Source organism: Nerophis ophidion, linkage group LG18 (genome assembly GCF_033978795.1).
Source record: "Nerophis ophidion isolate RoL-2023_Sa linkage group LG18, RoL_Noph_v1.0, whole genome shotgun sequence".
In the NCBI taxonomy this organism is placed as follows: domain Eukaryota; kingdom Metazoa; phylum Chordata; class Actinopteri; order Syngnathiformes; family Syngnathidae; genus Nerophis; species Nerophis ophidion.
The window spans coordinates 14,136,687-14,153,621 of record NC_084628.1 but is presented as its reverse complement, the minus strand read 5'-3'; the positions used below and the strand labels follow the sequence as shown (position 1 = coordinate 14,153,621).

The 16,935-nt window shown below is 39.6% G+C and overlaps 1 protein-coding gene across 2 annotated transcripts in view; it reads left to right on the top strand.

Annotated features, from left to right (window-relative positions):
• Positions 1 to 16,935, top strand: part of b3glcta (beta 3-glucosyltransferase a) — a 131,739-nt gene that overhangs the window by 114,394 nt on the left and 410 nt on the right. For both annotated transcript variants that reach the window (XM_061877306.1, XM_061877305.1), the window contains exons 12-14: positions 8,865 to 8,964; positions 9,290 to 9,409; positions 16,733 to 16,877. In XM_061877306.1, coding sequence (XP_061733290.1) covers positions 8,865 to 8,964; positions 9,290 to 9,409; positions 16,733 to 16,877 — 365 coding nt within the window. The remainder of the gene's footprint in view (positions 1 to 8,864; positions 8,965 to 9,289; positions 9,410 to 16,732; positions 16,878 to 16,935) is intronic.

Genomic DNA, 16,935 nt, shown 5'->3' with positions numbered 1-16,935 from the left:
AAGGGAAAGTATTGATGTCAAGTAGAGGTCAGCAATCGTGAAGCTGCTTAAGCAGGTTGACGGACGGCTTGGAGCTCTTCAATGCATAATTCAGCACCTTCAGAAGAGATACGCATCAGTAGAATAGGATTTTAACATGATTCAAGCTTAAAAGTGATGAAAAACTAGTTGATATAATTTATTTTGCATAAAAAAAATGCGTGTCAATACAGTGTTTCCTGCAGGAATACAAACTTATTTGTGCTTGGTTGAAGAGAAAAGGGTGAGATGGCATCGTCGTATTTGTATTATTTGCCATGACGGTTGAGTGTGTAATTTTTATGGAAAGTGTGGGAGACAAAAAGTGAGCAAATACCATTAAAAGCAAAATAAATATGTTTAGGAATGCATATTTGTTGCTTCTTCTGTTTTTTTTTTAATTTCACAAGGAAGACGTAGCCACCTAGTATCACCAGGTAGCTTCAAATCGACCATTTATGTAGTTGATAGCCAGTGTCCAATTTTCTGAGAAAATGTGCCTTTGCATTGCACAAATTCTTTGTCATCCACAATGTCAGACCTCAGCTTCGAGCATCGAGGGATTCAGTTTTTGAACATTTAGTTTTTCTTTGGTATTTGTGTTGTTTTTGTGACACTTTTTCCTCACACAACATTGATGTGAAATCGTGCAAATTGATCTTAGTGTGATTTGAAGGAAATTTGCATTGTTTAAATGTGACAGTGGAGGAATATTTACACCCGATACAACAAGGGTGTTTAACCTTTTTGACCTTAAGGCCCAACTTTTCCACGACAATGGGGCCTGGGGAACACTCAAATATTAACACTGAACTAGTAATCTTACTCTTGATTTTAATCACATTGAATAATTATATCTAACCTACTTACAGTTTGCAACCTTATCAAATGTTATAAAACCATGGGTTAATCTCAAAGTTTCCTTTTGAATTAAACTGTTTTGTTGTTTTTACCTTAAAGGCCTACTGAAATGAGATTTTCTTATTTAAACGGGGATAGCAGGTCCATTCTATGTGTCATACTTGATCATTTCGCGATATTGCCATATTTTTGCTGAAAGGATTTAGTAGAGAACATCCACGATAAAGTTCGCAACTTTTGGTCGCTAATAAAAAAGCCTTTCCTGTCGCGGAAGTAGCAGACGATATGCGCGTGACGTCACGGGTTGTGGAACTCCTCACATCTGAACATTGTTTACAATCATGGCCACCAACAGCGAGAGCGATTCGGACCGAGAAAGCGACGATTTCCCCATTAATTTGAGCGAGGATGAAAGATTTGTGGATGAGGAAAGTGAGAGTGAAAGACTAGAAAAAAGAAAAAAAGACTAGGGCAGTGGGAGCGATTCAGATGTTATTAGACATAGGAGAATTCTGGAAAATCCCTTATCTGCTTATTGTGTTACTAGTGTTATAGTGAGATTATATGGTCGTACCTGTACAACCTGAAGGTCGGCCCCGCACCTTTCTTCAGCACCAGTCGACGGGTGGTGGCTATGCCCATCTTTACCCCTTCGCAAGGGACCCTCTTGGAAACACAATGTTTCGAAAGGATCGCTGCATAATACACTGTATTTTGTGTGTGTAGTCCAATCCAACCGTGTTCGCTTGACATCTCTGTTCTATAGTAAAGCTTGACTGTCATCTTTCAGGAATGTAAACAATGAAACACCGGCTGTGTTTGTGTTGCCAAAGGCGGCCGCAAATCCACTACAGCTTTCTTCTTTGGAGTCTCCATTATTCATTGAACAAATTGCAAAAGATTCAGCAACACAGATATCCATAATACTGTGGAATTATGCGATGAAAACAGACGACTTATAGCCGGGAAGGGTGCTGGAACAAAATGTCCTCTACAACGCGTGACGTCACGCGAACGCATCATCATACCGCGGCGTTTTAGCATGATACTTCCCCACGAAATTCAAAATTGCAATTTAGTAAACTAAACCGGCCATATTGGCTTGTGTTGCAATATTAAGATTTTATCATTGATATATAAACCATCAGACTGCGTGGTCGGTAGTAGTGGGTTTCAGTAGGCCTTTAAATAATGGTTAACTGGTTTTTTTCCAGAATGATACACATTTGCAACATTTTCTTCGATCTAGCTCTGCCACATTTTTTTAAGCAAGTGCAAATATGAGAGAGGAAATTTATCCAAGTAGAACCTCAATCTCTTTTTTTCTAATTACGAGTTGTTTTTGCCTGCTGTTGCTTCCCTCTGCGATGACAAGCAGTGCCTCCACGGTCCCCTTAGTAGGTGATCTTGTCATCAGTTTTTTTTTATTTTTATTTCCCAGTAAGTGCAGGCAGCACAGGTACTGACATTTTAATGACAGCTACTGCGAGGCGCACCAACATCGAAGCGACTGCATCTTCCCACGGGCCTCGGACGTCACTCAAGCGAGTCGCTTTAACTAGGAACCAGGTTGCCAGCCTTGTCTGGAAGATTTGGATTTTATACCTGTCAGCAGTTCAAGGTGTCCTCTCTTATTCTATATTCAGGTACCAGGTAGAAAACACCTTGGCTGCCACATAAATAATACAGTAAAGCCTCTGTATTCTGTGTGATGCTTGCCACAGGGGAGCTCACAACTCAGCAGCAGTGATGCTGTGCACGTATTTCAGATGCGATGATTCCGCCGGTGGATGTGGATCACACTCGCTCTGCCACCGGACTCATCCTCCGGCAGGACATTTTTGTTCAGTGCGATGGTCGTGTCCAACTTGGCTCATTTCAGGTTCGGTCAGTCGTGCCTGGCATTTGTAATTTTGGGGAATTACAAGGTTCAAATAACCCCCCGTCATAAAAACCCCTGTCGTCTGCACATGCAGTGTTTTGCATAACATGGTAGTGATACAGTAGTACTCTTTTAAGATCTGTCGACCAACTGCAAGGCCAAGTCCCGATTTTTATAACTAAAAAGTTACTTCCTAAGTTAAAATTTTGTCAACAAGAAATTTGAGACCCAAAGGGGTAATTTCTATGAAAAACATAACTACAGTGTGGGCGGTATAGCTCGGTTGGTAGAGCGGCCGTGCAGCAACTTGAGATTTCCAGGTTCGATCCCCGCTTCAGCCATCCAAGTCACTGCCGTTGTGTCCTTGGGTAAGACGCTTTACCCACCTGCTCCCAGTGCCACCCACACTGGTTGGATCAGGGGTAGGGAACCTATGGCTCGCGAGCCAGATGTGCCTCTTTTGATGACTGCATCTGGCTCTCAGATAAATCTGAGCTGACATTGCTTAACAAGATAAGTAATGAATAATTCCACTTGTAATCACAGTGTTAAAAATAACGTTTAAAATATAAAACATTCTCATGCTTTTTTATGTTCAAGAAGTTGCGTTAATGGTAAAAAGTAATTATTATTGGTTAGTGTGGGGCTTGTCCTCCTGGGGGTTCTTCAGACCACCAAGCACCGACATGAGAGCCTGTTTTAGGGTTACAATATTGTTTTATTTTTCAATAAGTCTCTCAGTTGCTTTCCAGCAATTGTCTTTTTCTCTTTCGTCCTCACTCACGCTCTGGCTCCAGCCCCAACCCCGCCTCTCCTCCTGGCTGCTGCTTATAACAGAGCGACAGGTGATTAGATAACAAGGCCCAGGTGGGCCATCTACGCACCTGTCGCTGATTTCGAGGCCGGTCATGGCAACACCCTGCTTCGCTGCAGGCCCGCAGGCCCCGCCCTCTCCACAGTTAGCTTCAGAATAACAATGTAATTACAAAGAATAAGAGACCTATTATAATCTATAAATGTTGGTCTTACTTAAAAACTCACATTTTTAGTTGTGTTCAGTGTTACCAAAAATGTTACATGGCTCATCCGGAAATACATTTTAAAATACTTGGCTTCTTGACTCTCTTCCCGACCCCTGGGTTAGATATTGAATTTCACTATTTTAAGCGCTTTGAGTCACTAGAGAAAAGCGCTATACAAATATAAATCACTTCACATTGGAACCTCAATTTACAAGCTTTAATGGTTCTTGAAGAGGGTTTTTTACATTGAAAAATGTGTATGATGAAGCAAATAAGGAACAATTTAAACATGAATAATGGGTTCCAGCCTTAGCAAAAGTCCATATTTTTGGAAAAGTCAGTACACTTTGAATACAATACAAAGCGCTATACAGTACTGTATATCAAATAAAAATAACAAGGGGTCATTATCTACTTTTTATTTTATTAACAAAACTCAAAACATCAACAAGCTGAACTGTCCTTATATGTCATGGGTGTCAAAATCTGGCCCGCCATGTAATTTAATTTGGCCCTTGAGGCAATATCAAATTAACATTAGAGCTGGCCCGCCGGTATTATACAGCAGTAGCGCCGCTGTAACACCGCATTTACCGCTAATACTCATACTTGCCAACCATCCCGATTTTCCCGGGAGACTCCTGAAGTTCATTGCCTTTCCCAAAAATCTCCCAGGGCAACCATTCTCTTGAATTTCTCCCGATTCTCCCAATATTGGGGGCGTTCCCTAAAGGCACTGCCTTTAGCGTTCTCTACAAACGGTGTGGACAAAAATTAATGTTGATATTTACCTTAGAAGGTTTCAAATAGAAAAGAGGCATTAAATTTTTTATTTAAATTTTATTTAATATACCATTGATGTTTTTTGTTTGTTTTTTGAATGTTTATTTTGCACCATTAAGTTATAAAAGCATTGCTTGTTCCATATTCAGTGTTAAAGCAAATCAGTGTAGCAAACTGAGCAATAATTAACATTTTATTCATGCACTTTCTCTTGCTACTTCAAGGCTTGAATGTTTGATTCATTCATTATTATTTTATTTTCAAATGTATTATTAGCCTGTAGAAAAAGTTTATTTTGATATTTACCTCAATTTTTATTTTTATTTTATTTCATATGCCATTGATTTTTTTTAATTATTATTATTATTATCATTAGAAACTCGATTTTGCATGTGACTATAAAGTTATATAAGCATTGCTTGTACAATATTAAATGCAAAACTTGTTTGGGTCCCTATTAAAAGGTTAATTTATTCAACCTTGGCCCGTGTTTTTGTTCAGTTTTAAATTTTGGCCCACTCTGTATTTGAGTTTGACACCCCTGTTATATGTAGTCGCTCTGCCGACACACGCGCACACAGTCACTACCAATGTGGTGCACTCACACTTGAATATCACAAAGCTCTGTAACTTTAACAGCGAGGTCGCTACAATAATTAGTAATAACTAATTTAATCTAATTTACCTTGTTGATTAATCTTCTTGGCGTGCAGAGGAAAAGAGGGGGAGCAGTGTCGACAACGCTTTGGCCGCTTCCTGATTATTGAAAAAAATTATTATTTTTGGGCTTATATTCAGATAGGAAAATTAGAAAGATGGTGTAAAAAGGCTATAAAACATTTGAAAAACACACAAGGTAGCAAAGTAGCAAACAAGAGCACTGTTCTCTGCTGACTTAATAAGCCCCAGCAAACGATCAGAATTAGGTTCACAATGGATGAGTTGCCAGGCACAAAATGACTGCGCTGCGAGGCACACAATGGGTGAATGAAACGTGTGTACACTGAAACAAGGTTCATACAATGAGGGGTTCGGAAAATGAGCTACCACTGTATTGTCTAGTTGCACAGCACTGCAAAGTAAACATCACAGTATTTAACCTGCATTCTACCACAGCTACTTACCAAATGCACCCATTTAATTTTTTCTTTAGATTTCCTTAACCACCAGAAGAAAAAAAATACCATTTATTAGTGGAAGTTTATTTAATTAAACCGCAAAAAGAGCAATACTTGAATTGGAAGTAAGTATGGTGCTAAATGTGGTCCTTTTTATAGGTACCGAATTCCATTGATACTACCGGATTGTGATTTACGTAAAATGAAATGGTACCTTATTCCCATACCTTTTTAGAGATAGATAGATAGATAGATACATAGATACTTTATTAATACTTGGGGGGAAATTCAGGTTTTAAGCACTGGGCTGCCAACTACGACGCCCCTTTTGCATGTGACTTCATCACTCTGCACAGACTTTAATGGCCTTTAAACAGGCATATTAGTACCAGACTGACTCCAAGTAATGTTGCAATTGTCCAAGCCAACAAAGCAAGCATGCCTGATAAAGTGCTCAAAAATAAGGCTTTTTTTTTTCGAAATACATTAGCTCGATGCTAATTTAAATTGGAAATGCCATATACATGCTACTGATTAGCATTAGAGATTTTCCTTGGCGATTTCAACACCTCCAAATTTAATTTTTTAAAACTACAACTACGATGCACGTTACAATCAAACAGCTGGTGTTTAATAAGTACATTATTTGCAGTATAAACACTTTGTGGGGCTCAACAAAAGACAAGACTGGCACATTCAACTTAACGGCAAAAACTACAACAGAACACAGCAGACAAACTTAAATGAACGCATACTTGCCAAGATATCTTGGTATCTCAACTCAAAAAGTAACTTATCTTCAGTTTTGTTGACAAGATCCTGACACTTTTAATGTCTCGATCCAACAGTGCACTTTGCACACTCCTGCCGTCTAACATCTTGGAGTTGCAACTGCATGTTAAGTCTAGTATGTAATACTTGCAAATGAAACTCAGAAGTGTAAGAAAACAGGAAATAATAACGGGACACCACAGTTATCATTATCAGCTCACTGTTAAATTTTAAATTAAAATATTTGGATTTTATTATTAAACAATTACAATTTTTACCACATGAACGCGCAAGAAATCAACAAAAGTTGGTACCAATAATGTAACAAGTAAATTTCTTTACTTAAATAATGATTTGCATTGCATGAGAACATAACGCTTTAAATATTGCGGCTTCACCACATTGTACATTTTTTGGCGGGATATATTTTTATGTTTTTAAAAGCATATTAAAAAATTGTTGTGTCCTAAATTAAGCCTTTTCAAGCATGGCAAAATGGCTAAATAAACGAAGAATATCAATATCGTACAGTGCAGTATGTATTATTGGCCACTAGAGGAGACCAAACAAATCATAGCGCGTTGGTCAGTATCGGTGCCACTGATTGGCTCAGCTTCAGGTAGTTTTAATTTATTGGATTAAAGGATGTTATTTCATGTCAAGAGTGCTCTTATAATATTGAAAAATGTATTTAGAAGGTAGTAAACAGTTTTTTTTTATGGTTTATCTCAGTGGTTCGCGAGCTTTTTTCACCAAGTACCACCTCAGAAAACACTTGTCGCTCCAAATGCCACAATATTGAAATACAGTAGCATAGTAGGCCTAAATATTCATTTTGGGCTGTTTTAACATTACATAATTTGAACAGTAACACTGTTTTTGAATATTTAATTAAAGGCCTACTGAAACCCACTACTACCGACCACGCAGTCTGATAGTTTATATATCAATGATGAAATCTTAACATTGCATCACATGCCAATACGGCCTTTTTAGTTTACTAAATTGCAATTTTAAATTTCGTGCGAAGTATCCTGTTTAAAACGTCGGTATGATGACGCGTGCGCGTGACGTCTCGGGTTGTAGCGGACATTTTTTTTCCAGCCCGATCCAAGCTATAAGTAGTCTGCTTTAATCGCAAAATTACACAGTATTCTGGACATCTGTGTTGCTGAATCTTTTGCAATTTGTTCAATTAATAATGGAGAAGTCAAAGAAGAAAGATGTAGGTGGGAAGCAGTGTATTGCAGCTGCCTTTAGCAACACAAACATAGCCGATGTTTCCTTGTTTACATTCCCGAATGTGAAGCTTTACTATGGAACAGAGCGGTCAAGCGAACATGGTTCCCGACCACATGTCAACCGGCAGGTTTCGGTGAGAAAATTGTGGTACTAAGTTGGCTCTTACCGTAGACATGAGCGGAGCTTGCGTCCTCCTGCTGCTGCGGACTCTCTTGCCTCTTCCCACCGGAGACACTGGCGGTCACCACACCCGTGGCCACACCCCTCCGACTATCAGGTACAATATAATCTCAGTAAAACACTAGTAACACAATAAGCATATAAGGTATTTTCCAGAATTATTCTAGTAAATGTGTCTAATAACATCTGAATCGCTCCCACTGCCCTCGCCTTTTTTTTTTCTAGTCCTTCACTCTCACTTTCCTCATCCACAAATCTTTCATCCTCGCTCAAATTAATGGGAAAATTGTCGCTTTCTCGGTCCGAATCGCTGTAGCTACTTCCGGCACAGGCAAGGCTTTTTTATTAGTGACCAAAAGTTGCAAACATTATCGCTGATGTTTTCTACTAAATCCTTTCAGCAAAAATATGGCAAATCGCGAAATCATCAAGTATGACACATAGGATGGACCTGCTATCCCCGTTTAAATAAGAAAATCTCATTTCAGTAGACCTTTAAGGGATTCCTTGGTGTACCACTGGATGGACGCCGCATACCGTACCACAGTATGAGAATCACTGCTCTAGCTATAGAAATATTTGACTAGCAAAGAATTATTCATACTTCATGAATTTATCTGTAACCAATTACCAGCGATAAACAAGGGACAAGGGATGTTGCAAAGCACACTAGCAACAGAACCAATGTTGTGTAGTCGTAAGGAGCAAATTGCTTAACTAGCAATAATTCTAAAACCGTAAAACTGCCCATAATAGTTGTAGCTACTTGTGGAGTAGGATTAAAAAAGTACATTGGGAGGTTGCCCACAGCCACAGCTAATAATGCGTTTTGACCCACTGCTTATTATTCATATCTAATGAGTGAGCACATTCATTATAAAGTTAGTGTTGGAGCCATCATGAGCTTGTTTTCACTTGCAGGGTCATTTTCCTGTGAAAACTACATCAACAATGGGATTAAGATAAAATACTTGTCTCTGTCTGCAGGCCACTGCGGAAAAACATTTGCCATCCTCAAAAGGTTCCTCAGCGGCGACGTCCCCCAGACCGAGTGGCTCGTCATCGTGGACGACGACACCCTGATCAGGTGCTGTGCCGTAGTCCACGTTTAAATGTATTCATAGCCTTGCTCACAGAGTTTGCCTCGGGATCACTTTGCAATCAAGTCAGTTCTGGTGTGAAGTGAGTCAGGCCTCACACTGCTGAACAGCTTTTTTTTTTTTTTTTTTTATGTTTAAAAATCTGCGTGCATAAATTGAGACCTATCTGGCTTCACTTTCTATCTGTCAACTTGCTCCTTCATGTGGAAGCCTGTGCACGTGTAATCCAGCCTGAGGGATTATTCCAGTACATTTATGTGCGTGTGTGTGTGTTGAGATGATGGGTTTGATGTGTGTGTGTGTTTCCTGCAGCCTCCCCAGACTGCGAGGCTTGCTGAGCTGCTACAGCCCGTCAGAATCGGTGTGTTTGGGGGAGAGGTACGGCTACGGCCTCAGCCAGGGAGGTTACAGCTACATCACGGGAGGCGGAGGGTGAGTCTGGCAGCTTATAATGATGAAAGATAGAACGGTGGCGGCCGCAGTCCAGGGACTGCCAGATGTATAATGGAAATCCTGTTATCTGTCATTTAAAGATAAACCACTTCAATTTGCTTCCTGCCTGCGGACATTTTTAGTTTGCAGGCACAGTCAGTCAGTGAGTGCATAGCAATAATCACACAGACCCAAAGTTGAACACACACAAAGTTGTGGGTTGCTGATCAAACTGCCATCGGGAATAATGGAGAAAGGAATAATCTGTTCCAGGGTCAAAGTGTTGGCAACATTAAACCTTTTACAAAGCTGAGCTGTCATATACGTGTAGAAATTGAGTTACCTACTGTGTCATAAACTATTCCCTGGGAATGTAACAGTGCGCAATAATCACAATTTGGTTCATTTTTGGTGCAGTGAGGGAACAAAAATGCAAAAACATACATATTAGTGTACAGCTTGACTGTACACTAATACTCAAGTATATATTTAATACCGCATTTATCGGAGTATAAGTCACACCTGCCGAAAATGCATAATAAAGAAGGAAAAAAACATATATAAGTCGCATTTTTTGGGGAAATTTATTTGATAAAACCCATCACTAAGAATAGAAATTTGAAAGGCAATTTAAAATAGATAAAGAATAGTGAACAACAGGCTGAAAAAGTGTACGTTATATGAGGCATAAATAACCAACTGAGAAGGTGCCTGGTATGTTAACGTAACATATTATGGTAAGAGTCATTCAAATAACTATAACATATAGAACATGCTATACGTTTACCAAACAATCTGTCACTCCTAATCGCTAAATCCCATGAAATCTTATACGTCTAGTCCAGGGGTCGGCAACCCGCGGCTCTTTGAAAACTCTGATGCGGCTCAGCTGCATAATCGCCGGTCACTCAGACTGTTACAGGGGGATTCCGGATTTTGGTGCCTCTCCCGAACATCACTCGGGGTCAACGTTCTCCGATTTACACTCGGACTATAACATTGAGGGCTTGCCGTGATGGTTTTACTTTTAACGTCCTTACAACATGTCATCGTGCCTGCCTTTCACGCAATGCTATCTGCGTGCTGATAGCATTCAAGATTGGAAGGCATACCGGGTGATACAGGTTACACTGAAGGTTGTGATAAACAACTTTAACACTCTTACTAATATGCACCACACTGTGAGCCCACACCAAACAAGAATGACAAACACATTGCGGGAGAACATTCTCACTTTAACACAACATAAACGCAACACAACAAATACCCAGAATCCTTTGCATCCGTGACTATTCCTGACTATATTATACACCCCTCTAGCACCAAACCCCCTTTTGCACCTTATCTATGTCCTGTATTGCTGCAATAATTATGACAATTTGTTCAAAATTGTATTTCTTATTTTTGAATGCACAGCTTCAACATCACATAGAGTTTATAAAGCGGCATTGTTTTTTTTTTTACAAAAAAATTATTATTTCCCACTTTTAAGTGCCAGTTTGGGCAACGTTTAAGCCCCGGCATCGGTTTTAAAGTACCGACTCGGTACTTGTATCAGTTAAAATGTAATTCAATTCAAGTCTGGTATGCTACTGTGTCTCGGTGCCACTGTACACTACAGCGGCTCGCTCTGCCCCCTCCAAACTCTCCTACTAGCTTGAGGTTGACTGATCAACATTTGCAATAGTATGAATCCAAGATTTTTTTAATACACTCTCAACTCCCTAAGGATTTTTTTGTCCTTTAGCTAGCTACTCTATTTGGCAAAAAAAAAAAATTCCCAGTGTATCTTTGATGTACGAAAGTATTTGAAATTAAAAAATTAAAATCAAACATGGATGCAGCTGAGATAGGTTCCAGCACCCCACATGACCCCGAAAGGGCTTACAAGTGGTAAAAAATAGATGGATGGATGGATGGAAAAAATCATTACATTCAGAGTAACACAACTAAAGCTATGTCCAAAAATAGAGCAAGCATTTACCTCAAAGGACGAAAAAGTCCCCAATATACTCTGAGGGTTAATTTAAACATTTTCTTTACAATGTACAAAATATTCCTAAAATACTTTTTTTTCTACAGAATACAATATATTGTTGAATTAATTGGAATGGATGTTTGATAGATTTTAAAGAACATAGCTCAACATACATCCCGCAGTTTTTGCATGTTTATGTCTGTGTCATTCATAGTTTCTTGTCAAGTCAATACGATTTCTTATATTATTCATCTGTCATTGAACGCACCATAGTAACATTCTATGAGACGAAGGGGAAATGTCATTCTTCACCTCATCTTTGTTGCCACATATTGATGCTGGGTGTGAAATTATGACTCCATAAACAACCTCGCTCTATAAATCATCCAAATAGAAGACAAACATGTTTTTATCATTTGGACACGCAAACATTTGTGCCCTTGCCACTCTCAGCATGTTGGAATGTTGGAGACGTCTCACCGAATTCCAAAATCCTGATTGACAAAACAGGAAAACACTTCACAGCCGTTTCGTCAATGTCGCGCTTTGCGCTCGACGCTGCTAGAAAGCGCCACTGCCTCCAGGATTTTACAAGGTTGAGGTAATTCTAATTCAAATGTGTACCTGCATGTTTCACAAATAAATATGCCCCAAGCTCCCATTCTATGATTATCTACATTCCGCCATAAAATAGATTTACTGCTCTGATACATTTCTATATTATCCATTTATCCATTTTCTGCCGCTATATTACCGAAAAGAAAAATAGTTTTTGTTTAAGAAAATTCTACCCAAACATTAAAAAAAAACAAATAAGGCAACAAGAGAAGTATCCCACACTTCTCTTTTATAAATACATCTGTACAGCAGATTTGGGCATTTATATCATGTGATTTGTGTGAGTGGCTGGACAGGACAGATTAAAAGAAAAAATAAATATATATGGATATGTTTTTTTAATCAATTAAGAATCATTACAACTAAGAATCGGCGATTAATTCGAAAATCCATTTCTATGAATCCCTCTCTCTCTCTCTCTCTCTCTCTATATATATATATATATATATATATATATATATATATATAATATGCATTTACATATATACAGTTGTGGTCAAAAGTTTACATACCCTTGTAAAGAACATAATGTCATGGCTGTCTTGAGATTCCAATAATTTCTACAACTCCTATTTTTTTGTGATAGAGTGATTGGAGCACATACTTGTTGGTCACAAAAAACATTCTTGAAGTTTGGTCCTTTTATGAATTTACTATGGGTCGACTAAAAATATGACTAATTCTGCTGGGTCAAAAGTATACATACAGTAATTTTAATAATTGATTACATGTCCTTTGGCAAGTTTCAATGCAATAAGGCACTTTTGGTAGCTTCTGGATGAATTTTTGACCAGTCCTCTTTACAAAATTGGTGCAGTTCAGCTAAATTTGTAGGTTTTCTGAAATGGACTTGTTTCTTCAGCATTGTCCACACGTTTAAGTCGGGACTTTGGAAAGGCCATTCTAAAACCTTCTAGCCTGATTTAGCTATTCCTCTATCACTTTTGACGTGTGTTGGAGGTCATTGTCTTGTTGGAACATCCAACTGCGCCCAAGACCCAACCTCCGGGCTGATGATTTTAGGTTGTCCTGAAGAATTTGGAGGTAATCTTCCTTTTTTTATTGTCCCATATACTCTCTGTAAAGCACCAGTTCTATTGGAAGTAAAACAGGCCCAGAGCGTATTACTAACACCATGCTTGTCAGTAGGGATGTCAGTAGGATGGTGTTCCTGGGATTAAAGGCCTCACCTTTTCTCCTCCAAACATATTGCTAGGGTATTGTGGCCAAACAGCTACATTTTTATTTATTCTGACCACAGAAATTTCCTCCAGAAGGTCTTATCTTTGTCCATGTGATCAGCAGCAAACTTTATACGAGCCTTAAAGTGTCGCTTCTGGAGCAAGGGCTTCCTTTTTGCATGGTAGCCTCTCAGTCCATGGCGATGCAAAACACGCTTGTGTTTTGCGCCTGTGTTCCAGCAGCTTCCAATTCATTGCAGACCTGCTTTTTGGTGGTTCTCGGTTGACTCTTGATCATCCTGACCAATTTTCTCTCAGCAGTAGGTGATAGCTTGCGTTTTCTTCCTGAGCGTGGCAGTGACAAAACTGTGCCATGCACTTGTTCACGTCAATGATTAGTTTTTTCAGATCTGTGCTGAGTTCCTTTGACTTTCCCATTGTCGCGTTTGTAACCGACTGCATCATATGAGCCTTATTTAAATGGGTTCAGAGAAGTCAACAGGTGTCGTCAATCATAATCACTCACATGCCATGCCATGAAGTAGGTCTGGGCGATATATCAATATACGCGATATATCGCGGGGGTGTCTCTGTGCAATATAGAAAATGACTATATCGTGACATTCGAGTATACGTTCTCACGCAGTTGCGTTTAGCTTCGGGCATTACACTACAGGTTCTTCCCACTCTTTCTTGTGTCTCCTTCTCACATACAGCAAGCGCACAAACTTACACACGTCACATACTGTCACGTCATATGTCACATACGTATATGCCCTCACGGAGCAGACAGGTAGCAGACTGGGCAACATTAGCTGTGATGCTAGCGAAGCCGTGCGAGTGGTAATACAAGAGAAAGAAGGTGCGAATGAAGGAAAAATTAATTCCTAAGAAAAACAGCAGGGGTCCATCGTCTGGCGGTGGTTGGGCTTCAATCAGGAAGATGTCGAATAGACAACTTTAGTTTGTCGAGTGTGGGGCACAAGCGTTGCTACCAAAAGTAGCGTTACTGCTAATATGTAGCATCATTTGAAAAGTCACCTGCTAATAACTTTAATAAATACAGTTTTGGTCAACAGACTTCGTTGTGATTTCCTTCTCTGCATGCAAGTTTAAAATGAGCATATATTAATGCGGTTTGAACAACAATGTTTTAATGTAGACACATAGAATCATCATACTGCTGTGATTATATGTATCAAGTGTTCATTCAAGGCTAAGGCAAAATATCGAGATATATATCGTGTATCGCGATATGGCCAAAAAATATCGAGAAATTAAAAAAAGGCCGTATCGCCCAGCCCTACCTTGAAGCTAATTTGATTTGATTGTAACTTTCCTACATCACCAAAATTGATAATGTATGTTTCTGCATGTATACTGTATACAGCAGATAAGGTCACATTTTCAGTCGACCCATAATAAATTCATAAAAGAACCAAACTTCATGAATGTTTTTTGTGACCAACAAATATGTGCTCCAATCACTCTATGACATTATTTACAAGTCTGTGTAAACTTTTGACCACGAATGTGTATTTACGTACAGTATTTATATAAACCATTGATGGAAATGTTTGGATGTTGCTTTAAGTGCTTTATGGTCGGCAGAACAGAACTAATCCCATAGGCTCCTTTGGAAGCGGACTTTTGCTCACACTAATTTATTAGTTAGAAAGGCATTAAAAAAGAAAAACGTGAAAAATATGTGTGCTTCTCTTACATAAAGATCGGGAATGATGGGCAATTGCTTTTTTTTTTTTTTTTTAAGTCCAGTTCTCCTTTAAGGTATTTTCAGTTTATTTGCTGTACTGGATGTGATAATTATTGATTTAGGTGAGCGGCTCCACACAGTGTATGGAGGCACATAAATAGCTGCTGCTGCTTGTCAGCGGGGGGACTAAAATAAATAGCGTCAACCTGATGGGATCAGCGTTTGTGATCGCAACAACAAAAAACTGTCCGATGCTGACGGGTCTGTTAAAGTTAAAGTCAATGAGTGGCACACACACACTAGGTGTGGTGAAATTTGTCCTCTGCATTTGACCCATCACCCTTGATCACCCCCTGGGAAGTGAGGGGAGCAGTGGGCAGCAGCGATGCCACGCCCGGGAATAATTTATGGTGATTTAACCCACAATTCCAACCCTTGATGCTGAGTGCCAAGCAGGGAGGCAATGAGTCCCATTTTTTTTTATAGTCTTTGGTATGACTTAGCCGGGGTTTTGAACTCCCAACCTACCGATCTCAGGGCGGACACTCTAACCACTAGGCCAGTGTTTTTCAACCTTTTTCAAGGCAAAGCACATTTTTGTCATAAAAAAAATCTGGAGGCACACCTCCAGCGGAAAACGCTAAAAAATGTACTTTGTGTTAGCAAGCAAGGCTATCTACGTTGTTGCTAACCTTCTTTGTGTGGACATTGTTGATTGTCGTGTCACGTACGGATGTACTTTGTGGACGCAGTAGGTTTTTGCTGTCGTCCAGCATTCTGTCCGTTTACTTTGTAGCCAGTTCAGTTTGACTTTCGTTTTGCATAGCCTTTTCCTTTCGTTAATTTTGGGTTTAAGCATTACATACCTTTTTTACCTTCACACTGCCTCCCACTGTGGTCTGCATATTGGGATTGATTGATTGAAACTTTTTATTAGTAGATTGCACAGTACAGTACATATTTTGTACAATTGACCACTAAATGGTAACACCTGAATAAGTTTTTCAATTTGTTAAGTCGGGGTCTACGTTCACAACAAACCATCCATGTCTCACCCGACACATTCCAACTTTTACAAAGCAATGCTGCCACCTGCTGACATGGAGTATTACGTCACGTGGGAACCCTGCCGAGTTTTACATGGCACAGACACTAAGCAACGGCACATTACTGGCAGATTATAATTATTGATTTGCAAAAAATATTTTTGGCATGAATTAGGTGAAGTTGCATAATTTCCCACGGCACTAGTGTGCTGTGGCACAGTGGTTGAAAAACACTGCACTAGGCCACTGAGTAGGTCGATTATTAAAGTACATAATGCACCAAATAACGTATGTATGTACAGTATGTTAATATAAATAAGTTACTGCAAACTGTGATGTGGCGTTATTTCATAATGAGGGGATCATTTTATTGCATTACTACAAAACACTTGACAATGTCTCCCAGGGCAGTTATTGTACATGATTCAATGCAAAACATACAGTTTTAATGTTGTTTACCTTTACCGCTGTGCATTGCTCGTTTCTTATTAAATAATGCAGCAATCCTAATATTGTGTAGTTGTAAATGGTCTGTATTTATATCGCACTTTGCTGTACCTGGAACGATACTTAAAGCGCTTTACATTTGGCCTAGTGCTATTAATTCAGTGTGCGTGTGCGTGTGTGCGTGCGTGTGTGTGTGTGTGTGTGTGCACGTGTGCATGTATGTGTGTGTGTGTGTGTGTGTGTGTGTGTGTGTGTGTGTGTGTGTGTGTGTGTGTGTGTGTGTGTGTGTGTGTGTGTGTGTGTGTGTGTGTGTGTGTGTGTGTGTGTGTGTGTGTGTAGAATGGTGTTCAGCAGGGAGGCGGTGGTGCGACTCCTGAACAGCGGCTGCAAGTGTTACAGCAACGACGCGCCAGACGACATGGTGCTGGGAATGTGCCTCAACGCTCTCGGGATTCCCGCCACGCACAGCGCACTTTTCCACCAGGTACACACACTTGCTGAGTGTTAACGATAATTACGGCGGGTGTCCAGAGAAACCATGG